This window comes from Poeciliopsis prolifica, unplaced genomic scaffold (assembly GCF_027474105.1).
Source record: "Poeciliopsis prolifica strain line A6 unplaced genomic scaffold, Auburn_PproV2 SCAFFOLD012, whole genome shotgun sequence".
NCBI lineage: Eukaryota > Metazoa > Chordata > Actinopteri > Cyprinodontiformes > Poeciliidae > Poeciliopsis > Poeciliopsis prolifica.
In genome coordinates this window covers 5,793,897-5,816,676 of record NW_026562387.1, presented here as the reverse complement: position 1 = coordinate 5,816,676, position 22,780 = coordinate 5,793,897, and the positions used below count along the sequence as shown (strand labels likewise).

At 41.8% G+C, this 22,780-nt stretch overlaps 3 protein-coding genes across 3 annotated transcripts; 2 read left to right on the top strand and 1 right to left on the bottom strand.

The window, feature by feature from the left end:
- Positions 1 to 1,307: 1,307 nt before the first annotated feature.
- On the top strand, positions 1,308 to 2,877 carry si:ch211-196f5.2 (uncharacterized protein LOC556372 homolog). Its single transcript, XM_055037444.1, has 4 exons — positions 1,308 to 1,685; positions 1,883 to 1,982; positions 2,071 to 2,200; positions 2,308 to 2,877. Exons 1-4 carry the CDS (start codon positions 1,558 to 1,560, stop codon positions 2,403 to 2,405), a joined length of 456 nt encoding a protein of 151 aa, XP_054893419.1. The 5' UTR covers positions 1,308 to 1,557; the 3' UTR covers positions 2,406 to 2,877.
- Positions 2,878 to 3,105: 228 nt separating this feature from the next.
- On the bottom strand, positions 3,106 to 13,109 carry ipo4 (importin 4). Its single transcript, XM_055037389.1, has 30 exons — positions 12,729 to 13,109; positions 12,373 to 12,459; positions 11,895 to 11,974; positions 11,758 to 11,799; positions 11,541 to 11,670; positions 11,231 to 11,410; positions 11,000 to 11,065; positions 10,788 to 10,889; positions 10,613 to 10,696; positions 10,351 to 10,506; positions 10,212 to 10,265; positions 10,021 to 10,130; positions 9,832 to 9,940; positions 9,079 to 9,208; positions 8,786 to 8,899; positions 8,558 to 8,671; positions 8,326 to 8,449; positions 8,037 to 8,148; positions 7,815 to 7,951; positions 7,655 to 7,732; positions 7,482 to 7,539; positions 6,325 to 6,430; positions 6,035 to 6,228; positions 5,904 to 5,954; positions 5,626 to 5,751; positions 4,574 to 4,800; positions 4,352 to 4,484; positions 4,154 to 4,258; positions 3,562 to 3,631; positions 3,106 to 3,372 (listed from the first exon to the last, which is right to left on the bottom strand). The coding sequence occupies exons 1-30, from the start codon at positions 12,792 to 12,794 to the stop codon at positions 3,242 to 3,244; spliced, it is 3,276 nt and encodes a 1,091-aa protein (XP_054893364.1). The 5' UTR covers positions 12,795 to 13,109; the 3' UTR covers positions 3,106 to 3,241.
- A 6,462-nt stretch (positions 13,110 to 19,571) lies between these two features.
- Positions 19,572 to 22,724, top strand: nanog (nanog homeobox). Its single transcript, XM_055037412.1, has 4 exons — positions 19,572 to 19,997; positions 20,537 to 20,913; positions 20,993 to 21,136; positions 21,397 to 22,724. The coding sequence occupies exons 1-4, from the start codon at positions 19,619 to 19,621 to the stop codon at positions 21,742 to 21,744; spliced, it is 1,248 nt and encodes a 415-aa protein (XP_054893387.1). The 5' UTR covers positions 19,572 to 19,618; the 3' UTR covers positions 21,745 to 22,724.
- The last annotated feature ends 56 nt before the right edge of the window (positions 22,725 to 22,780 follow it).

The following is a 22,780-nucleotide window of genomic DNA, read 5'->3' as shown; positions in this document are numbered from 1 at the left end:
TGACGTCATGCCTGAACGTTTGCATGTTAAATAACCCGAGCAGCAACACTTATTTTTGTGGCACCTCGGTGTGACTGAAGCCTGAGCTGAGGTCGGAGAGCACAAACCCTCACTTACGTCACCTCGCTGGAATGACGAAGCGTTTGAATAGCTTTGCTCGCAGCAGGCCACAGTTCTCCCTCCCAACTTTTTACAGCAGAAACATGAGCATCCACAAGGCTTCTGCTTCGTAAATGTGAGATTACCGGCTTGTGGGAAAGCCACAAATGAAGACGTGAGCGTGTTTAAGAGCACCGGGCGGTGGGGGTAGGGCGGGGTCGCGGGCCGGTCAGGGGTGCAGGTGGGAAAACTGGTGTTGGCGTGTCAGGGTTATTTGCTGTTCCTCATGGAAATCCAACATACCGAGATCCACGGTTCCTGGCGTGGAATCTCATTTAAACATTTCATTGAAAAATGAAATGAAATAGATTAGAACATTTGATTTTCACGCTGCTATTTCTTGTAGTGTGTAAATATTGTGGTCTTCCGTTTAATTGTGATTATTGTGTTTATTTATCCATCCATGCAGCTATCCGTTTGAGTCATTATTTCAAATGTTTGTTTTGATTACTCAGCAGTTTGTCTTTTTGGTTGCTTATCTAGTTTTCCATCCATCTAATTGACTATGATTCACTATTCACGTGTAAGTTCATCTATTGTCTTACGTATGGAAATCCAACAGACAAAATATTACCATGTGTTTTTGTTTATTTCTAGTTAAACATTTGAAATAAGACACAAGTATCTTCAACGAATCATCTTATAGCAGAGATCTGGGACAAAATATCTGGAGCGTTTTGTCCCCCCCCCCCTCCAATAGTGGAGAATGTGATGGTGCTGTGATACACCAACCTCACATTCAAAGAGCAGAGGACGAGATGAGGCGGCCGGCATCTTTTCATTACACTCAGTCATAAATCTGTCATCCGCAATGAACCTGAGGTCAGATGTTGGCATTTTAATGCTTCTTGTCACCTTACATGTTCATCCAAAACGCATGAATCACTCAGCTCCAAGCGTTTTACACTGTGACCGAAGATACAAAGGCCACATGCTTCCTGTATGTTGAGCTGAGAATAACCCTCTGTGTGTGACTCGTCTCCTGCCTGCATCGGTGTGAATGCAAACGCAAACTCCTGGCCATCTGTCAGTCAGCTCTCTGACAGGTTAATAAACCTGACACCTGGGCGACACATTGCACACATTTCCCACTGGCTGCTTATATCAGGCCGGAGGGGCAGAGCTCAGGTCCGCGTCCATCTCCACAGCTCAGAATCGTCACCCGGCTGGTATCTGAATCAGCTCAGGGCGTGGATAAAGAACAGCTGGAGACAGGGGGGAGCAGATAGGGAGCTGCAGTCACACTGAGAACACTTCCTCAACAAAGAGGGTGCGGTGTTGTTTGTCGGTGGTGGAACAGGACAGTGATTCAAGCTGGCGGCGGACAAAAAGCAGGCCTCCTTGGAGGAGGGAGAGGCCGAGCCAACGGGCAGGAAGCTCCGCGAGCCGCAAAGTGTGATGGTGCGCGTGGAGGTGGAGCAGGACATCCCCATGTCGGTGGCGTTGCCCATCGAGCTGCAGGCGGATGGTTCTCACCAAGCCTTTCCCTTCCTGGACACCACGCTGGCTGATCTGGGCATCCAAGAGTGAGTCCAGACAGAATTTTGATTTATGGGCCAAACCCAACTCAAACTCAGGGCTGAAATGATTTTGCTATTGACTTGGACTGGATTTTTTTTCCGACCCGATCTAAACTGTAGTCCACAGTACCTAGAGTTTGGTCCTTTTCAGTGTTACCTCAAGGTAGAGGGTGCATTCTCAAACATCTAGTTTACGTGTCCAGGTCAGACGTGAAGGAGAGGGTGGTGTGGGTCGACACCAAGAAGACGCAGGTGAAGAACAAAGCTGGGAAGCTGAAGGAGAAGGAAACTACCATCCTGGAGGTATTTGATCTATTACTGGGAAAGGGAATGAAGATTAGGCGAAAGCAGAAAAGCAAAGTCATGCTGGTGTGTTTTTATGTTGCTTCAGGTGAGAGTGAAAGCCAAAAAGCCGGGAGACAAACAACTCCAGGAGGTTCTGTACAGCACAGAAGCCCACACTGACCGCTCCTTCTGCCGGACAGGGATGGACATTCAGCCCTGGAAGCAGGGAGATCCAGGTTTGTACGCGGCTGCTCTGTGTAGACATTTCCATTTTACCAAGAGAGGAAGGAATTAAATCCTCCATCGAGGACGGCCCTAACACAACAATGTCTTTTCGTTCCAGGGAAGAACAAATTGAAGCCTGTGGAGATGACCATGACGTTAGGCCTGGAAAACCGTCAGCCTGGGAATACCGAGGCTCAGGATCAACGAGACATCTGATGCGTGACAGGATAAACTACCATACAAAACAAAACAAAAAAAAACATGAATCAACATGGAATAGATTTATTGACAAAGGAAGAGTTGACATGTTGGAAAATGTTTGTTTTTTTTGTGGGGGTTTTTTTTTTTCAAATGCATTTTCAATTTTAAGCATCACATAACTACAAAGTTAACCAGATATAAAAGTTGCAATACGGTAGCTTTTGTGCAACTGTTTTATACTTTCTGCAACACATACGACCATGAGATGGGAGTTGTGCAGCATGACAGGATAACTTACTGAGCAATAATAACCGTTTAATTCAGAACTGTTTTGGGTGAATTCTAGTTTGCGAGGTGGTCTTAGACCACTAATTCTTTAAAACTACAAAGAGATCTCTGTTCGAGGCAGTAAAAATCCACTTTAGAAGTTAAACAGTCTCTACTTTGCATAAGATAATGAAAAAAAAAAAATAGGCACTTAAATGAGTTCAGAACAAAAATTAGTGAACTTGTCAGGAAATTACTCGGTAATCTAAACTCCTTACCTCATACAAGTCGTGTAAACCTTGTCGTGGTTTGAGTGAAAATGATAATTTTACAAGACCAACAAAAAAAACAGACTTCAAAGAGAATCTGAAATAGAACTCCGGATGAACTTTGAAACGCTTAACACAAGAGACTGGGATGTAAATAAATTAGACGAAGAACTTATGAATGCAGTAAAACTAGGTGGCTGAAGTTCTATATTTATGTCAAACAGACAAACGTCCCCCTCCCCTCCTACAGTGCAACGTTCGTTGTCCTGTCAGACTGTTTCACTGCTTGAAGGGAAGACGAAGGACGTGTTCGGGCTACGAGGAGGTGACGGCAGCGCAGAGTTTGGCCTGCTGCTCTGCGGGGAGGGAGGCTGCCGCTGCTTGGAACTCCGCACCGTGCTTGTGGGCCAATTCTTTCATCAGAGAAACCACGGTGCTCTGTGTTTCTGGGAGAGAAGATGAGAAGCAAACTGAGACTCGGTGTGGACAGCTAATCGTTGAAGACAGATTAGTGCAACTGAACTGAATACTGAAGAGCTCTGCACAGACGGCAGCTCTGAATCACATCCCAACTGCAGCGCCCCACATATTCAAACGTTCAGCGACGGCTGAGGTCACGGATGAGTGAGGTTCACCTTTATCGACATCCTTGTGGCCGACGACGTGACTGGAAGCGGCAACAATGGGCTTGATTACCTTCACCACCTAAACAAGAGAAGAACAGCAACAGAGCTTTCTGAGCCTCTGGAATCTAAACACAAACTTTGTCAAATGCTGCGTTTATTGGGGTTTTACATTTTCTATGTTTAACATATATTTAATAAATATAATAAAAGTTGAAAAGGTTGCAGAGTGTCTGGTTCGGGGCTATAAAATACACTGAGTATTTTTGTGACTCTTTATTTTCATTATTTTTGCTCCAGTTTCAAGTGTGAATATCTTAGTAACAAAACTAAGAAGTAACTTCAGCGAGATAGATATGAGCTTGTTTTAAGTAAATAATTCCTTCATAATGATGAAAAAGTACGACTTCAACTGGCAGATTTGTTTTCACTTTTTTCCTTTTGTACAGTTTCATTATTTTTTTCCTGGTTTTAGAGGTCTTAAAATAAAAAGAGGGATTTTCACAGTGACTGTATGCCCTGCTTTGACAAAAGCATTAGCAGGTGTGAACTATTTTCCAGTCTGGAGCAGGAATGTTGAACTGAAAGTGGGTTTCTACTGTACCAGGACAGGATTGTGTTTGTAGAGCATCGTCAGGCAGTTGAACACCGTCTGGTTCTCCTCCTGATCTTCTTTAAGTGGAAGATGTGTCACCAGAACAGTTACAACCTGTCATCAAAAATGCTCATGTTGTGGACGGTTTTGTATTTGGGTCACTTTTCTGCACGAATGTGAAGCAAGGCTCGTCAAAGTGGAACCCACCTGCTCCAGAGGGACGGCGTCCACGTTGCTCATGATCATCCTGCAGAGGGCGGCACACAGGTTGTCGATCACTCGGAGGTCGGACTCCTTGCCCAGCATGTTTGAAAACACAGAGAGCATCATGGGATAGTCTCTGCGTGGCGTTTCGCTAAGGATCGACTCCGAGCGCACGGCGAGCGGAAACCCACGAGTCACGGAAACACGGACAGATTACAAGGATACGACACGACGAGCGGTCCGGCGGCTTGAGCCAGGCATCCCAGCCCGAACACGCTGTTGTTGCGGACCTCGGCGTCGCTGTCCTTCACTCCGGCGACCAGAACGGGAAGCAGGCGATTGGACAGTCGGCCTGCCACCCCCCTGCCTCCTGACACGCTCACCAGAGCATGGAGGATTTCTCCAATCGTCCCCAAGGAGAAGGAGCGATCGGCCACCGTGCAGGACGATTTCTTTTAAGTAAAACAAAAAAAGGTTTTCAAGAAAAGCATCCAAATATTAAGAAATAAGACATATATATACATATATATCACAAGGCAACAGTAACAGTTTGGAACAGAACAGGGTTTGTACACTTTACCCACAACAAAATTCAAGCACTTATCAATAGTTTTCAAGGTTAGTTAAGAACTACAGAACTAAAAAAAAGACCTTTTCAATACACTATTATATGTTATCTGACATGATTTAACTTCATACAGTAAAAGAATAAATGTGTCCCAGTTTTTTCATTAGGTGTGTGAAAATATCTGGTTTCCACTGTAAGTAATGCATTCAAAATTTAGCCTTTTAATCAAATGTTAGAATGCACTTTACTATAAAACAGCGGTTTGAGTTTTGATCACACTAAACAGAATTAAAACACTCTCTTAACCTTGAGAACTCCTAATTGAAATTCAAGCATTTTCAAGGATTTCAAGCACCTCTTGTGATCCCTGATTTGTTTTTTTTTCAAGATCTGGAAAAGCATAAAAAAATCGAAAGCATTAAAATATTGACATTGCATTTCCATATTTTTATCCTTCACTGTATTCATAAAGGCTGATTAATCTATTTGCATCTCTATTGCTGGATTTATCCACCCAACATGTAATTAATTCATGGAGGACTTCTTTTTGTTTACAAGGTGTCAATAATACGGGTGTTTTGCCCAAATTAAATCTTTGTCACCAGGAATTCCAAAAGACAACGTGTAGTGTGACGTAGAAAGAGACGTATTTAAGTTCGCATCGGCCCAACTAATGATTCACATCTGCGTCAGCGTTCTTAAGACTTACGGCTTTGCTCATGATGAGAGGCAGTAGATCGTTAAGGTAAGGAGCAAACTTCTCTGCAGGAACGCTGGCGGTCACCAGGGGAATCCCTTCTCCTGCAAACTCCTGCAGCATCGCATCAAACTCTGCCTGAAACAAAAAATGCGGAAAGAACGCAGTACATGTCACCTCCATTGGTGGACAAACATTTGCACTTTATGTGAATGAAATTATATCCACAAACTGAGGTATTATTCAATTATTTAACTCTAAACAGAGTGGAACATTGATAGTTCAAGTACCTGTTGTTCTTCATCATCGACTTCGTCGGTACTACTGCCTTGGCAAGCAGTCTGATGAAGAGAGAAAATAGTTACTCTTGTCATTCTTCAATATCGAAACTTGCTCCAGGCCTCTTGTTCCATCCGCCCACCTTTTTCTTCAGCACGTCTCGGATGACGTTGCTGATCTCCTTGAGGTGTGAAGGGTTTCTGAACACTTCCTCCTTGCAGGACTTGATCATGGCGTTCATGGCTTCCAGGACGCCCATGACGACGGGCCGCTCCCTGTCCATCCGCACCGTCTCCACGAAGCACGGGAGAACCACGTCCAGCAACTTCAACAGGGCTGATGGGCCCCCCGAGAGTCAGGAGTAAAGAAGAAAAGCACAATTTAATGTCGCTGGCTATTAATTATGAATTATTTAATGATATCCTGCTTTACCCTGGTGGTTGGTCTCAGTGCGATTCTCAGTCCAGACTTTGTGCTGAGCCTGACAGAACTGACCCAGAGCGCCCAGTGCTGCCCTCCGGACGTCCTCGTGGGGAAACTGTGGAGAGAACAGATTATTAGTGCTGTTCAGAGCAAATCCCCACGACGAAAACACAAAGCACACAGTAGAAAAAGTGCTGCTGGAGTTTCCTGCCTCAGCAAATATTGGGCTGCGCGTTTTCTGCCGCTGCGACTGTCGAATCAATAACGCCGAGCAGGTGCTCAATAACACACTCATTACTTATAATCTTTCTGCCACTAAGGTTTTGCAGTTATGCACAAAGCTAAACGCTAGGCAGCAGACAAAAGAAGGGGACAACTGTAATACAACGCTGTCCACTTTTGCAGCTATTGAAGACGACCTAAATCCCATTTTAAGATTGTTGGTAGCTAAATCACAACTGTAACCCAAACTACTGCTTTCAAGATGTAACGGATTTTATTTATATCTTACAGTTCTTAAGCTGAAAAGGGATTCAATGAACATCAAATTAGTAAATCATGATTTAAACTGGGTCATTAGTGGGTCTTCCAACAGAATAATGAATTGAAGCATACAACCAAAAAAAGGTTAGCTAAACAGCAACATAAAAATGATTGCAGGTAGTCTATTAAGGAAAAGCATTTCTTCATGTTGAATTTTTTTTTCAGTACAAGAATGAACTTAATTTAAAAAGTGATTTTTTTTTTGTTCTAATTTTTTTAAGTGGTCATACTATTCAAGTAATTATGAATAAAATAACCTGGCTTAACGTACCGGGTTTCCGAAGACTTCACCAAGCAAAATGTAAGACTTTTAAAGATCATAATCAATGGAATTCAAGACCTGTACATCCACAGAAATGAGCAATCTAATTAAAATTTCCAAGACATTTTAAGGATGTAATGACGCCCTGTAAATAAATTGCCTGATACAGAAAACTAGTGTTTAGATTACAGATATCAACACAATTTTAAAGAATAGATTAGTTTGAGTCATTTTTTTCTTCTAATTGTGAATTAAAGTTTAAAAAAGGTTAGAAGCTGCACTGGAACCATAAACTAGTGAACTGAATAGAACCGGTCAAAGACATTGTGACCAGGCCGACAGAACATCCAGACTGACTTACATCTCTCATCTCAAACACCTGCTGGAAGCTGGACTCCAGGAAAGGCTGGAAGGCGACGCTGCGACGACAAAACCCAGAGCAACAACGGGTGAATATTCCACAATATATTTTTTTTTCTGGGGAAAAAAAATACAATGAAATATTCAAAGCAGTAGAAAGTGAAAATGTGTTACCCGGTGCTTAAGGCGATCTCTCCCAGGGCTTCACAGGCGTCCTCCTTCTCATCAATGTAGGCGTTTTCCACGCTGAACCTGGAACACGTGAAACAAAGCAGAATGACAGCGATCCGTTTCTGACCAGCGGATGTGGCGGTGATTATGTGGCAGAACCCACCCTGCGACCTCGTGGATGTCTGCCTCCGAGTCGTCTTCCAAAAATTCCTCTTCGGTTTTTCCTCCTGCGTTGTTGCCGTTATCGTCGTCGTCGTCGTCGTCGAGCAGGACGAAGGTCTTGTCTTCATCAAGGTGGGCCTAGAAACCAGTTTTCATAGAGGACTTCGGTTCAGTGAATACCCGCGGAGGGATGTGTGTACATGTGTGTGTGAACAGTTTGTACCGTGATGCCTTCGTTAGACTTCAGAGCAAGCTGCATCACAGTTGTTATGGCAGTGAGGTGGGGGATCAGGCTTTCAGGAGAGACGGTGGACACAGCTGAATACAGACCATACCTGATCGTAAAGAGGGAGGAAACTCTTAGAAAAACACTTTCAGCATGAAAACTGTTCCCTTGGATTTTAGGTTTTTGGAGTTCAAGCAAAACCAAAGACTGAGTTCAGTTTATTTTATGCAAGTGGCGTTTGGTGTGGCTTAATAACAGGGCCAAAACAAACAAAAAAAAGGCATACGTGCATCGACGCAGGTCAGGATCGTCGATGGTGTCGGTGAGGTTGAGGCCGAGCTGAATACATTCCGCAGCGAGAGGACTGAAAACTTCCTTACCAATCATCCGGGCCAGTACAGATAGAGTGTCTGAAAACAGGAACAAGTCGAGATCGTCATTGATACAACCTGGACAACGAGTTTGTCATTGTCAGTTTTGGCTTGAGAGCTGAATTAAAGAAAATGTGGCTGGTTTACCGAGGGACTGATTTTGCAGAGGCCTCATCTCCTCCGTGGTGGCGGTGAGAAAACCTTTCAGGCTTTCGATCACTGGAGGGAAATAGGGAACCAGCAACTCCTTGGCTGCATTAGCTGAGAACATAAAAGACGATGATGAAGAAGACGACATCAACTTGTTATTTAGGGTTTTTGTTGAAAGCACCTTCTGGTTGCTTTCAGAAAGTTTGACTCTAAATAAATCCTCACCTATAGCACCTATAGCCGACACGGCCAGCTCTTTGATTTTCAGGTCTTCTACATTCCTGAGGGCAGACAACATGGTCTCCATCAGGGTGGGGAGGTAGGGCTCAATATCAGATCCTGTTTAAAGAAAAAAAAGAAGTACATAAAGATTCCAGTTAATAAATTATTCTGTCTGGAAACTTTAAAAAAGTTTCCAGACAGAATAAAATTTGAGTTCTGTCAAAAATGCTGATTATTTAAGGCCTGGCTTAGAGATCAGCTTTATAGTTTGTGAATTAACCTTTAACCTTTCTTACCCAGGTTCTCCATGAAGTTTTCCAGAGCATAAAACGCCTTTGTGACGTGGCCGATCTTGGCTTCGTTCAGGGACGTGAGGTATCCCAGCAGCAAAGGCATCAACTCTGCGCAGTACTTACTTACTTCAGGCTGAAAGGTGCAGAATGAAATACAAAGACAGACAATTATATTCACATGAGGTGTGTTAGCACAGTGGTCCCCAACCTTTTCAATACCTCAGACCTGTCAAGACTTGGCAATTTTGCTGCGGCACAGGAAGGATGGGAGTGGAACTGTCAGACAATGGTTCTACAGGTTGGTATTCCCGCTAAAACCTTTTTTTTTTTTGCCCCGATTTTGCCTTTACGACAATCTTAAAACGTCCTGCAGTGTGTGGTGGGTTACGCGGTGGTGTTGAATATGCCCAATCTACAATCGGGCATATTCAAGATTGTCTTGGCACGTTTATCGCAGCCTGTGGGTTTTTTCCCTGACTGGGAGCAAGAACGCAACCTGTTGAATGCGACAGGTAGCCAATCAGAAAGCGCTACCTGTAAGAATGGAGGGAATCCCAAACAGTATGGCGAACTGTGGTTATGTGGATTTTATTATGTCGTTTGGGGACCACTGTGTTAGCATACTAGCATGCAATTTGGTTCAGAAACAATCAAACATGCCAACAATAGTGGAGCTTCTTCTGGAGGTATGCGTTTCTTTGTATTTAACCTCTGTAAAAATATATTTTGCATGCGTTTGTGATTAAAACCACTCACCTGTAAATATTCAGAGAACTGTCCGAGAGCAAAAAGAGCGGCGCTGCGCACCACCCTATTGCCGTCTGACAAACTCTGGCAGACAGTCTGCAGCACCGATGACAGCATCCTGCCAAGCACACACAGACATCATCAGACTCAGATCTGCATCAGTTGGACATTTTAACCATTTGTCCATTTCTAACATACTTGGAGCGTATGTAGTCTGCACACCCCTCAGCCAGCACAGCGAGGCACATGAGACCGCCCTTCTTTTTATAAGGGTTATCACTGGTAAGGCATTCCTGAGTGAGAGGCACCTAACAAAATAGGACGCAGTTAATGTATTAGAAAGCTCATAAGGCGCAGATAAACTGATAATTAACATCTGAATGACGTACAAGTTGATGAAACAGTTTGTCTGGAGGCATATGGAGCGCCATAGTGTCAATCATCTACAAAAAAACAAACAAACAAAAAACGTATGACGTCAAAGCTTTTTCAGAGTCGCTAAGTGGTGTTGACATCCCTCATCTTAACCTGAGCCGCGCCGTGTTTGGGGTTATCGCTGTCGTTGGGGTCGCCACCATCGTCTTCTTCATCCTCTGGGTCTTGCTCACCAGGCGGGGGAGCTGCTGTCAGGATGGGGAAAATGCTCTGCAGGATGGGATTCAGTAGCTTCAGCTTCAACACCGACTGCAAGAAACAAAGAATTTATGGAGATTTTTGCTTTTTGTAATTAATTAGTCAAAGAGAGGATCAATTGCAAGCTATAGGTAGGGGGTTGAGGGTTTCTACCTACATTACTTTTCAGCTTGATGAGGAAGGTGATGCAGGAGAGCGCTTTCACTCGCAGAGAGTCACTCAGCGTGGTGTCACTGCCGACCTAATACACAAACTCGCATTAAGTAACAGACTCGTTTAAAACTACTTTGGAGATAAAATGGGAGTTAAAGACGATCAAATTTACATCTCACCTCCAGGCAGAAGCGGACAATGTCTGCGATATGGGGGACAATGATGGACACTTCAATCTCCATGAGCTCAATTAACACCTCCATGGCTTCAATGGCTTGGTTCTGAGAAGACAAGCATCACAAAATCTACAAGTTAAAACACTGCATGTGTCCTCAGGACAACCCTGACCAGCCATCTGAATAAAACAGGAAGTGCTTTGAAAAAAAGTTACCTCGTCTGCTTTGATGAGTTGTTTTAGAGCAAGAATCAGCCTCGGAATGATGGCACGCATTTCCTTCTGCAGAACAACAAAGTAAATTGTCAAATAAGTCAATAAAAAAAAAAAACTCTGAAGAGCATAAAAATAATAATAAGTGAAACTTATAAGTTTTAACTCTTATGTTTGGCTTCTCCCACTTCCATTTAGCCAGGAGAGGCTAAACGGTGAGCTAAACTCGCTCACCATCTCTTCAGTGCCGGTGTACGCAGTAATGGCGGTGAGGGTGAGGATGCAGTAGTAGAGTGCTGTGGGGTTGTTGTAGTCCTGCAGCACGGTGTTGAAAAGGTGCAGCAGCTGGCAGTAGTGAGGTTTGAAAGGTTCAGGATTGGATTCTATAACTTTATTCAGCAGCAGGAGGCCAACCTGTCGGGACAAAACAGCTGAAATGACAAACTAAAACCAAGACCAACATGGAAACAATATAGCAGGAGGTCTTAAGAATATCAGGTATTAAAAAAATATATGAACTGTAGCTGTTAAACATTAGGTGTACCTGTCTGACGTGAGGATCTGCGCTCTTGGTGGACTGGTTGAGGAGCAGCAGCAGAGCGGGCCAGCGGTCTGGGGTTTCATGTTTGACCATCATTGCACACAGCTGGGAGAGAGAGTGCTGCACCTTGTGGCTGCAATGCATCAATATGGAACATTACGCTGTGTTAATCTGCAGTACACATTAACGCGTTATTTCTGTGGATTTGTCCTGCGCTTACTCTCCTTCCATGGTGAAGGCTTGGAGCACCAATGCTTTTAGGCTGGAAGAAAAAGGGAAACAGAGTCACACCTAGGTCTGGGTGAAGTTGATTTCAGCAGAATAATTCTAATATTTTATCAAAGAGAAGAAACAGACCTCTCTCTGTCAGTAGGGCTGATCTTATTCCAATGTTTCTTCACTCTCAACCTCAGCATCACTGCGGCTGACTGGCGAATCTGCATGCAAGCAGTAAATAAGAGATGTTGCAGAATTTACAATAACAACGGTATTAATCGCTGCAAGCCATAATCATCCAAATCATTAATAATATGCTTTAAAAACAGTCCTTGTTTATGTATATTTCCAACCTCCATGTAGAAATGTTTTGACTTTTTTTGCTACGGGTGCAGACATTGTTGTCTTGGTCTTGCATTGTGTGTTAAATGAATAGAGGTTCAGCCAAGTGCAGTATTGGTAAAAGCAAACAAATAAATAAAACATCAATTAAGCTGCCAAATATCATAGATAGGATATGGGAGGAGTTTCATCAAGTGAACACGGGCTCTTTTTTTTTTTTTTTTTTCAAACACTTACTGAACAATGGCGTTTCTGTGGCAACACTGCTTCAACATACCTCAGAGTTTTGGGAGCCACTCATGACAGCACAAAGGGCTGGTATTATAGCTGGGTCTTTGAAAGCCTGCTTCAGCTGGACTGTGGCCTAAAATAAAAGGGAGGGGATGTGGGGGTGTCGTCAAAAAAACTGCTTAGGTTGACAGTACAGACAGCAGACATAAATACGCGGTTGCCAAGGGAGATCTTGGCCGAATCTAAGCAAACCGTTTGACCGTTAAACTGTCATTTGAGTTCAACCGTTACGTCAGCTCAGCTAACTAACTCCCGTGCTGTTATTTCTAACTGTTGTTAGCAGTTATCTTGCTTTCCCTCGATACTAGCTAAAAAAGAAAAAGAGCTAGCTTGAGTTATTACCTGCTGTATAATGGCATTGTCAGGCTGTGTCAGCTGTAACAGGATTTGCTCGAGCTCTTCTATCATCTTGATAGTCGCGATGAACCTCCACTTGCTCTTTAAGCGACCGTTAACGTGTAAATATGACTCAGTGACACAGACTGAATAGTAAGCTGTCCTTTTCGCGGTGTGGCCTCAGTCATGTAAACAAAGTCTTTCGCTGTCGGTGGGAATGCTAACTCGTGAGTCTGTTGGAGAAAACCCCTTGGAAAGAAAAAACCGCGTGTCTGAATGTGAGGTGTCGCTGAGTAGCAATGACAGGTACGAGTCTCTGGCTCGGTCAGATCCGCTCTGGAACGTTTGGACAGCCAGAAGCACGCGGAACGGTACACCGGCCAGGAGTTCCATGTGAGCGGAATTAAAGGGACATGCACATTATTAGGAGTAATAAATGGAAACAGCGCCAACAACTGGAAAGGAGGACAACTGCAACATACTGAATACAAATGAATGAATGAATGAATGAATGAATGAATGAATGAATGAATGAATGAATGAATGAATGAATGAATGAATGAATGAATGAATGAATAAATACATTTTGGTGCTATATTACGGAGTCCTCCAGGGGACATGGGGAATTTCTTTTCTTTTGCGTTCCCTCGCTAAACTACTGTAAGCCGGCCGCCATATTTTCTGCTGTAATGTAAGGTTGTGTGAGGTTTTTCCATGAATGTTAATACCTCTTTACCACAGAGACACAATCAAAACTGTCAGATGACTGATTACCCAGCGACAATAACTCAGAGATAGTCCAAAGTAGAATGTATTTTCATTTCTTTCCTACTTTACGGAAAGGTTCTGGTTATGTCGTAGGTTTTTGATGCCTTTCTATCCTAAAGAAAAAGATATAAAATCTCAGATATTTCACACAGAGGTATAAACATTCATGGAAAAACCTCCCATAATCTTATATTAAAGCGGAAAGGCTCACAGTATTTAATTGTCCTGCATGAGCTGGTCAGTACACTGTAACAAATTGCTGTAAAAAAAAACGGCCAAAACTGAGCAGTATCATACTGTTTCTATTGAAAACGGTACTGCACTGTCAAAAACAATGCATTCTGGGCAATTATTACTGTTTTTAATAAAATACTGTAATATACTGTGAGTAGCATTGCATTTTGGGAATGATGTTAGATTCAACGGCAAGGAGGCTCTCTTTAAACAGAATGCTACAGTATTTCTGAAGAAGACACGTCATTGTGACATGTGGAAGCAACCTCTAGAACTTTCTTTACAAGGACTATCCATTTGAATCCTGCATTTTATGAGCCAATCCTAAGGTAAGTTATTTACAAATATTGACATGTTTGGAAGCTCTTTTTCTTTCTTTTGTGTAATTTGACTTGAATTGCTACGATTAGCTGCTAAAGTGAAATTGGTGAATGGATATCAACTGGGAATTTGGAGTTTCACAAAGCTGACTTGGCAGAAAACTGTTTAAATGTTATGCTGGTGTCTCTTTAACTTTTAACATTCAAAAGTTTGTCTTCACTTACATCCCCAAAGTGCACCTTTTGTGTGTATTTTGCAGAAAGTGTAGTCTGTTGAAGCAGCAGAAAATATTTCACAAACATTTTCAGTACCTTCCATCCTTTCCACAGATGTCAGTTTTGTTAAATTATTTTCATAATATCTATTCTATCTTTCACTGAATTGTTGACATCTGAATTCATCCTGAGAAACTAATGTTCTTACTGAAATTTCTTTGCTCTTTACATTCATCTGCCTCAGTGACTGATGTTGAGAAGACCTTAAACTTTAACAGCACGCCTGATACTACTCTGTGAGTACACTGTTAACTGACATGGGCTGCAAAGTTTCAGTGACTATAATAAGGATGGCCATAACTTTGCAAAGAAAAACAAAACTAATTGTGGCTTAAGATTTTTCCGACAATACGATACAATAACCTGCAGATGAGACAAGGTTTTGATTTATTTGTATTGCATGAAATACAATATCTTTAAATGAAAGTTGTTTTAGAAATAATGGTAAAGGTAATTTGTAGAAGTCAGAATACTTGCTATAATTTTTTAAATTGTATTTTTCAGGTGGAAAAGACCATGTGACTGCTGGGCACTGGATGATCAGTCTTGAGAGCCATGTTGTATGTGAGGGCATTCAACCAACCTTTGTGACAGGGCTTGCTGCACTGTTTTCAACGTACTACATCTTTAATCTACAATATCAAGAAGAGGCTGCATGTACACTTGAATTCATCTAGAGGTAAGGTTTGTGTCCGCCTGTCCGTCCGTCCCCTTTTCCCACCTAGCACACATTAAACCCTGACTCCTTACGCATCATATGCTAATCTGAAATTACTGCATTTTCAGGCGCTTTCTTGATATCAACCTGGACCAAGGCCAGCTGTAGCAAGATCATCTCCAAGAGGACAGGGAAAACTTTTCAAAAGAAGTCGGTCACTGTCATCCCCCGTGTTTCAACTCTGCTGAAAAACCTCATGGACTTTGAGTGGAATTTCATAGTGAGAACTTTCTAACAAAGCTATAGATATTGTTGCCCCTCCACGTAAAAAACAAACAAACAAAAAACTATACAGGCATGAAGGCAACTTATCCCTGAACAGGAGTGTTCTTGAGAGATTTTTTTGGTTTAAAGGTCAGCATAATCTTAAGACATCTCTTTTAATTAAGAGCATTTTTGTTTTTTGTTAAGGCTCCCACTTTCTGTTCTTCAGATGTAATTTTGACTGTACAGGCACCATGTTTAACTTATCTTGGCAGTGTGTTGTCTAATATTGTTTCATTGTTTTATATTTTGAAGTTGGAGCTCTGATTTTGCCCTAAAGGAAATTCAAGTCTAAATGTTTCATTTAAATTTTTATCAAACTAGAATTTTCTATTTTTTTCTATGCTTTAGATTGAAAGTTAAATCTTTCATTTGTTTTATGTTGCATCATATTGTTCCTCACTTCCACAAAAAGCAGTATTTTGTATTGAAAAAGTAGTGTGCTGAGTTGTACAATGCATTATTTCCATAATTTATTTCATACTTATTTTATTTCAGACTAATCAAAAGGCCACAATTCATGCTTTATTCAAAAACTCTTTAAATAAGTTAAGAAATTTATTTCACAAAATAGATGGTGATTTTTTACTGTTTTTCCAGAATATGACTTACTTTGGACAGTTTACCCTCAACATTCTTGTAGAAAAGGCTTAGGTTTAAGGCACACATACATTGTCGTTTCAAAACCTTCCTCTTTATCATGTGGCCCACTAAAGACTGTGTATGAGTCAATGTTTGAGTTGGTTCTTTTTTTTCCCCCAAATAAATGTTTGACATTTTCTAAGTGTTTTTTTTTTCATGTTTCTATTTTATATTGGAAATTTACAGTAGTAAGCTGTATGTGAATTCAACAAGATTGGTACCATAGAAAAACTGTAATATACTGGCAAAACAGCTGCCAGTAGTCTACTGTAAATGTGATAAAAACAGCAATGTGCTGTAATCAAAAGATTTCTTTTGTGACAGTAATATACTGTAAAGTTGATTACAGTAAGGATACTGTATAATTAACAGTAAAATGCTGGCAACCCTGCTGCCAGCATTTTACTGCAAAAATACAGGACAATTTGTTACAGTGTACCTTTTTGCTCCACATTAGTCACACATCAGATGAACAGCGACATATTTACAATATCTAGCGACTTTGCTTACGCTAATGGTGGTCTAAAAGCGAAACCAGTAAAAAAGTAACTGAAGTAATATGTCGGATCTCATCACTTTCTAAGTACAGAGAGTATCTGCTGGTTTGGTATCCACACTGTTATGGCCTGCAGCAGACCAATTGGTGCGTAACTTTACGCACAGAGAACATGGCGGAGCTCGCTGTCGATCGTTATAAAAACATTTTGTGTCAGAGTTTCATCGCTCATCTGGACGGTTTAGTGGACCAGAGGGGGAGGGGGGGGGTTCTCCCGCCGAGGGGAGTGAGTGCGGTATCGGGTCACGATCGGCGGTTCGCCGTTTTCTTATCCCTTCACTTCATTTGGTGAAATGTTACCTGATTTCAAACACGTTCTCACTACTAAATGTTCAGCTTAATGGCTACAAAATGGAAGTAAAATGATTGGTTTCTTTCACGCACAACGAAAAGTATCGAGTGCCAACTGTGCTCGAAACTGCACAGTTGTGTGCGCGTGTGTGTGGGTGTGCGTGTTTGTGTGGGGGATCAGTAACCATTGGTGTTTTACCATCACCACGTGGCATGAAATGCTGAGTTACATCATAGCGCAGAACAGGAGACACACCCAGCTGCGTAACTGCAGGGGTACTTTAAAAAAAACACAAGTAGGCCTACATGTTCAAATTGATGGTCAAAAGTCCCACAAACATGTTTCTAAATGTCATTCACAGTCTGAAGCAGATGAGCAGACAGTTTTGGCAACATAGGTGTGCAATGCTTTCCGTACTTTGCTTGCTTTGCAGTAATTTTAGTTGAAAGTAATTCATAGGATAAGGTTCCAGTCAACATCTAAATAAATAGACTCATGCTATAATGCTAACTACTGAATTGCAGGCATCATCCTAATATTAAGGTCTTCAACAGTGAAAATGCACAGAACTGGTTGGACGTGGCTTTTGGAAGGGTTTTAGATTTCTACTGCATGGCATTCCATCATAAATGACAATATATTTGACTGGTGGGATGGACTTTCGCTCTCCTTTGCCCATCCCACCAGTTAAGGGGCAAAAAAAGAAGATGAAAGACTGATTAAATCATGGGTGAGTTGAAATGATTATACCTTCATCCCAATATTTCACAATTGCATTGTGCATCTCTGGCGTTCTTTGATCCAAAGGGGGTCAAAATTGCAAATGCAGGCACAAACATATACATAAATCAGGACTAAAATGTGGTTACATTTCTTTTAGCCATTTGAAGATGAATCACTTACTTTCTGTACAACATTAAATAGCTTGTGGTACAATTGTGGTTGGTTGTACGACCCCATTTTTTTAGAATAACTACAGCTTGTGTTTGATTTCCTGGCACAGACTATGGGTCTCTCTTCTCCTTGGTAAAATCCAATACCAAGTTAAACAACATGCAACAATTCAGATTTTTCTAGATGCTTAAACGACATAATCATTTTAAGAAGAGACAAGTAAATGTATGCATGCTCTGTCGAAACTGTTGTAGGTTCTGTTTTTTCCTCTAACTCTTTCAGTGCCTTTTAACTGCTTCCATGCACATTCTGCAGCTTTTAAACTGCAGCCTGAAACTGATTAGATTACCATTTAGGGAGGAGGGAGGGGAGAATAAAAAGATCAACTCGAGCTACAATCTTTGCCTCGCTTGGTTTCATCCATAAGGTTTGCTAAATTTGGCCCCAGCGCTGGCCTGTGAATGCAACTCTGTATCTGTTCCATTTGTATGACATGTATGGCTTGTAAACATTTGATCTTTTTTTTTTTTTTTTGGCATTAAAGCTTGTTTATATATAACTAAATCTCATTATTTCTCAAGGTAAATCACACTTAGGGGTTCTGGTCGGGTTCTGAAACGAGTGATCGGATCTAGTGGAGCACAGAGACAAAATGAATGAACTCCAACAAAACAGTGCATCTGTAAGTATCGACCAATTTCAGAGGAGGATGTTCAGAGGAGAACATCTCCTCTAAGACTCAAAACCTGTTTTTCCAGTCATCAAAAAGCCAGCCTGTGATCATTGCAACCCTATTGTTGTGCACACATGTCCACCCTGAGCCGACCCTCCTGCAAAGGCTAGGCTCATAAGACATTGGACAAGAAAACCCCTCCCCACCAGAGATTATTTTGAAATGCTAATGTCCACTCTTCTCACTCAATTCACCAACTAACCGAATCATTACCATGTCAACATAGAAACTGGGGCAGATGGAAAACACCAGTTAGAAGGGAATGCTAACCCAATCCGAATCATCTTTGTGAATGGAGTTGTAGACGAAGAAGCAGGCCTGGACTTGCAAAAACAAGTCCAGGACTGCAGCTACAGATCAGTATCTGTCTCTCTTCACCCATCTTAGGCGTCCATCTCGAATTCAGTTTGAGGACAAAACCTGCAATTCGCTTGCCTTCATTTATAGTGCTTTCCAAAAGCATTCACGTCCATTTTTATATTTTGTCATATCCTAGCCAAGAGTATTTCATTGGGATTTAGATGATATACCAGCACTTATTGTGCCAACACAGCAATTTAAATGTATGTTTAGGGCCCATGTTCTGCTAAAAAGATGTCCCCCAGCCCAGGTTTCAAGTTTTTTGCTGCCTCCAAAAGGGCTTCTTCCAAGAGTTTCAGGTCAAATCATAATCGACCACCTCTGTTGAAGATGTATGATGCAGCCATCGCCATGTTTTATTGTAGGGACAATGTGTTGGCTTTATTGTCTGTATAGCATTTTACATGCTAGCAAAACAGTTTACTTATGGTCTCATAAAATAATAAAATAATAAAATCAGTTAAAATACACATGCATAAATAAATCAATATGATAAAAGTACATTTCTCAGGATATTTGTGCTTAAAAAGGTGGGGCCTTCTGGAAAATATTGCTAACTTTCAAACGACTGACACTTTATTCTGGATATTTTAACTGTTTGTGTTCAGAGAAGATGAAGAGAGAATTTAAAAACAAATAGGCTCAGTCACAAATAAAAAGGCTTGCCCTGCATTGGATGGGGACAAAGAAATGTGATTGGTTGGAAGAAAGGCGTAGCTATATCCACACCTCCCTATAAACAGCTGGGTGCGGCACTCCGAGTCCTTTTCCGATGTTTTAAGGCCTCTTGCTTTTTCTCGCGACGTTTTAGTCGCGACCCAAGATTTTCAAAAGGAAAAATGGCAGAATGGAAGACGCAGGTACCTTACAACTGCAGCCCGTCTTATCATAGCTACGCCTACAGTCTCGTGTACCAGTCCGTACCCGAGCAGAACCAAGAAAACCTGCCTGTTTGGGGCGAAAACGGAGCCCCGGACTACAGTGACGGAGCGCCGCAGAACATTTGTGACGCCGTCGCTCCTATGGCCACCTTGGACGGGAAAAAGACCTCGCCTTGCAGCCCCGAGACCTTGACGGAAAGTTGTTTCCAGGACACCGGAGTCGTGTACCTCGGTGGCACACAGGAGAACCACCTGGAGGCCTGCGGGGACGGAGGGGGTGAGGTGAAGCACACTCGGAGAGCCTCGATCTCCGACTCCGGAGTGCACACTTCACCTGGTAAATTGCACTTTTAACTGTACAGCAGATTTTAAACCTGTTTTTTTAGTGAGTCTGTCTTTAAGTCAGCTTTCAGTTCAACTACTTACGCTTTCTGCAACAAACGTGTACATTTCTTTCTCGAGTTTTAAGGATGAGGAGAAGTTTGTTCCCGTCTTGGGTTTTCAGTTCCACAAACATGGCGCCGCTTTGTGTGGAAGACTAAGTGGCGCCGCCTAGCGGCCGAGTCTGTTTGGCGCCTGAATTCAATAAATAAATTGACAATTTTAGATAAAAAATTTAAATGGCTCTAATTTTCCATGTATAGTTCAATGATTTAATAGTGATTAGTTTTTTTAAAAGGAAACAATGTGTAATGTATGTATTTTTCAAAATTCGTTTTATTATTCAACCTTACCAATTAGTCTGTGAGTGACTCTTAACATTGTTACAAGGATTACCATCTAGATGTTTATTTGGTGAGTAAAGTTCTTGGTGGACTAAACTATTAACTAAAAGGTATATTGACATTTATTTTAATTCTATTTCTTCTCATTTAGATTCTTGGAGCTCTCTCAGCAGCCGTGAAAGTAGTGTTCCTCAGGTGAACCCCACTGCCTCGGTTAAGAAGGAGGCAGAAGAGGAGCCCGTCATCAGGAACCTGGATGGCAATGAGGATGTCTCCAGCTCCTTGCCGGAAGACTCCTGCAACTTGGCCACACCTGGGAACGGGGATAACAACTCCTCGAACCCTGCACCCCTTCCTTCTCCAAAGAAGCCTTCCACCAATATTGTAGCTATTCCGAAAACGAAGGTGCGTTCAGCTTTTTCAGAGAGTCAGATGAATGCTCTTGTCCAGCGCTTCAGTGTTCAGCGATACCTCACTCCAGCCGAGATGAAGAACCTGGCAGAAATGACTGGACTGACCTATAAACAGGTGAAAATGATCAATGAATGATTGAGACAGTATGGTGTCCTTTTGCCCACTTTAAAATGGTTGTGATCTCGGTTTGCAGGTGAAGACCTGGTTTCAGAACCGCAGGATGAAGCTCAGGAGGCATCAGAAAGATGCCAGCTGGGTATCTGAGCGTTTTGCCATCCCGAAGGATCCTTCCTCTCACAGACCGGTCTTGTCCGACATGGCCTCACACATCCCACCTGTAAGTGACTTTGATGGTTTACAAGAAGAGTGTACTAGGAACTCTGTTTCTGTTAGGTGTCCAGAACGAGTTTTCTGTTAAGAGATGACAGAGGAATAGCGATCTGGACACAGAAAAACGCATCCATAATGGAGGCCTAACCACAGTTGTGGTCACGGCCTCAAAGGCGAGATGCAACACTATACCACCCAAATGTTTTTGGTACATGCCGGTTGTAAAGTCAGATAGTTAATTTGTCACTTGTTTTCTTTTTTTTGCAGTATCAAGGAGATGGCCAGCCCCAGTTCATGGAACATTACAGCCAGCACCCGATGGAGGCAGCTTTTAAGACCCCACCAAATCTGGCCTACTACCTTTCTGCTGTCGGCGGCTCAGGTGGACCTGCTGGTTATCCACCTTGGCCCACTAATGCGCCGCAGGCCACTGTGGCAAACCCGCCCCATAATGCTAGATGGTCTGTGCCACAAGGGGCTGCTGGGCCAATTGATTACAACCCCAACATGTTCAGCACAAATACTTACATGCAGGCTGCACACTTTGAAAACAAAGAGGGGGAGCCTGTAAACGACCCCCTAAACACCCCTGTAGATCACAGTGGAAACCAGTAGTTATGGAAGCCATTAGTGATGTCATTGAGATGGTGATTTTCAAAGTTTCTGACCTCATTTCCTAGTGAAATGTGATTTTAAGCAGACAGTATTGTTCTGTATCTGATTTCAATGTACCTTTTTTTTTTCCTCTTTACCTTTTATATGTAACCATTTTATGTGTGTTTTGAATGCTTTGTCACAGCAGATGCACCCAGTTTGGATGCACTTTTAAGCAAAAGGTTCACTGTGATGCTAAGTAACATACTTGACATACACAATTATGTAAATGCATTTTACAAGTTGTGTTTTGTTAATTTTTTACAGTTTAAATCCTTTTAGAAAGTGCTAGAGACAAATTGATTTTGATCATTAAAGATTTGAAAATTCTTTTTTTTTTCTTTTTCTTTTTTATATAGTCTGGATTTTGTAGTTCTAAGTGATGCATTTGTATGGAGTTTAAATTCACTCCAACTTCTTGAAGGAATTATGAAGCTAAAAGAAAGTCTCTGGCGGTTTCACTCATTTAAGAAAATCAAAGATTTGATTTGATATCTAAACATCTTTAAAGAAGCCATATTGCCCAGGGCTAATTTTAAGTGCGATTCCATTGACCATCTTTACAACTGGCAGTTGTAAGTTAATGTTGAAAACTTTTTTTCTCAACATTTTTTTTTTTTCCTTTTTACTATTCTTGCATATTATATAATCTGAGTGATATTGTAACTGTTATATGTATCTTCTTTACCTGCTTCCTTCACATTCTGCATTTTGGGAAAATACTCTGTCCAACAGGCTGTTGGACAAGCTAAGTATTACACCGGCTTGTAAAATGCAAGGGAATGAGAGGGAAGTAGCCTTTTTGACCTGACTATTCCACAGACGGATATTGCAATGATGTGGTGAAGCCTTACTATGCAACTTTTGGCTACATTTGCAAGGTTGAATTGTGCCATATTCAAGTCTGTATTGGAAAAGCAGAATAAAATGTTTTGAAACAACTTCAGATACCTTTTTTTTTTAAGTTAGATATTGAAATCTGTGAAACATGTTAAAA

What these genes read in the sequence shown, in the direction of transcription:
- si:ch211-196f5.2 (XM_055037444.1), top strand. Translation starts at nt 1,558, where the DNA reads ATGGTGCGCGTGGAGGTGGAGCAGGACATCCCCATGTCGGTGGCGTTG. An exon ending in GCTGATCTGGGCATCCAAGA is followed by an intron (nt 1,686 to 1,882) that starts GTGAGTCCAGAC and finishes TTACGTGTCCAG; the next exon opens with GTCAGACGTGAAGGAGAGGG. An exon ending in CTGGAAGCAGGGAGATCCAG is followed by an intron (nt 2,201 to 2,307) that starts GTTTGTACGCGG and finishes TTTTCGTTCCAG; the next exon opens with GGAAGAACAAATTGAAGCCT.
- nanog (XM_055037412.1), top strand. Translation starts at nt 19,619, where the DNA reads ATGGCAGAATGGAAGACGCAGGTACCTTACAACTGCAGCCCGTCTTAT. An exon ending in CGGAGTGCACACTTCACCTG is followed by an intron (nt 19,998 to 20,536) that starts GTAAATTGCACT and finishes CTTCTCATTTAG; the next exon opens with ATTCTTGGAGCTCTCTCAGC. An exon ending in TGGCCTCACACATCCCACCT is followed by an intron (nt 21,137 to 21,396) that starts GTAAGTGACTTT and finishes TTTTTTTTGCAG; the next exon opens with TATCAAGGAGATGGCCAGCC.
- ipo4 (XM_055037389.1), bottom strand. Translation starts at nt 12,794, where the DNA reads ATGATAGAAGAGCTCGAGCAAATCCTGTTACAGCTGACACAGCCTGAC. An exon ending in CTCTCATCATGAGCAAAGCC is followed by an intron (nt 4,801 to 5,625) that starts GTAAGTCTTAAG and finishes TTTACTTAAAAG; the next exon opens with AAATCGTCCTGCACGGTGGC. An exon ending in ACAAACACAATCCTGTCCTG is followed by an intron (nt 3,632 to 4,153) that starts GTACAGTAGAAA and finishes TCTCTTGTTTAG; the next exon opens with GTGGTGAAGGTAATCAAGCC.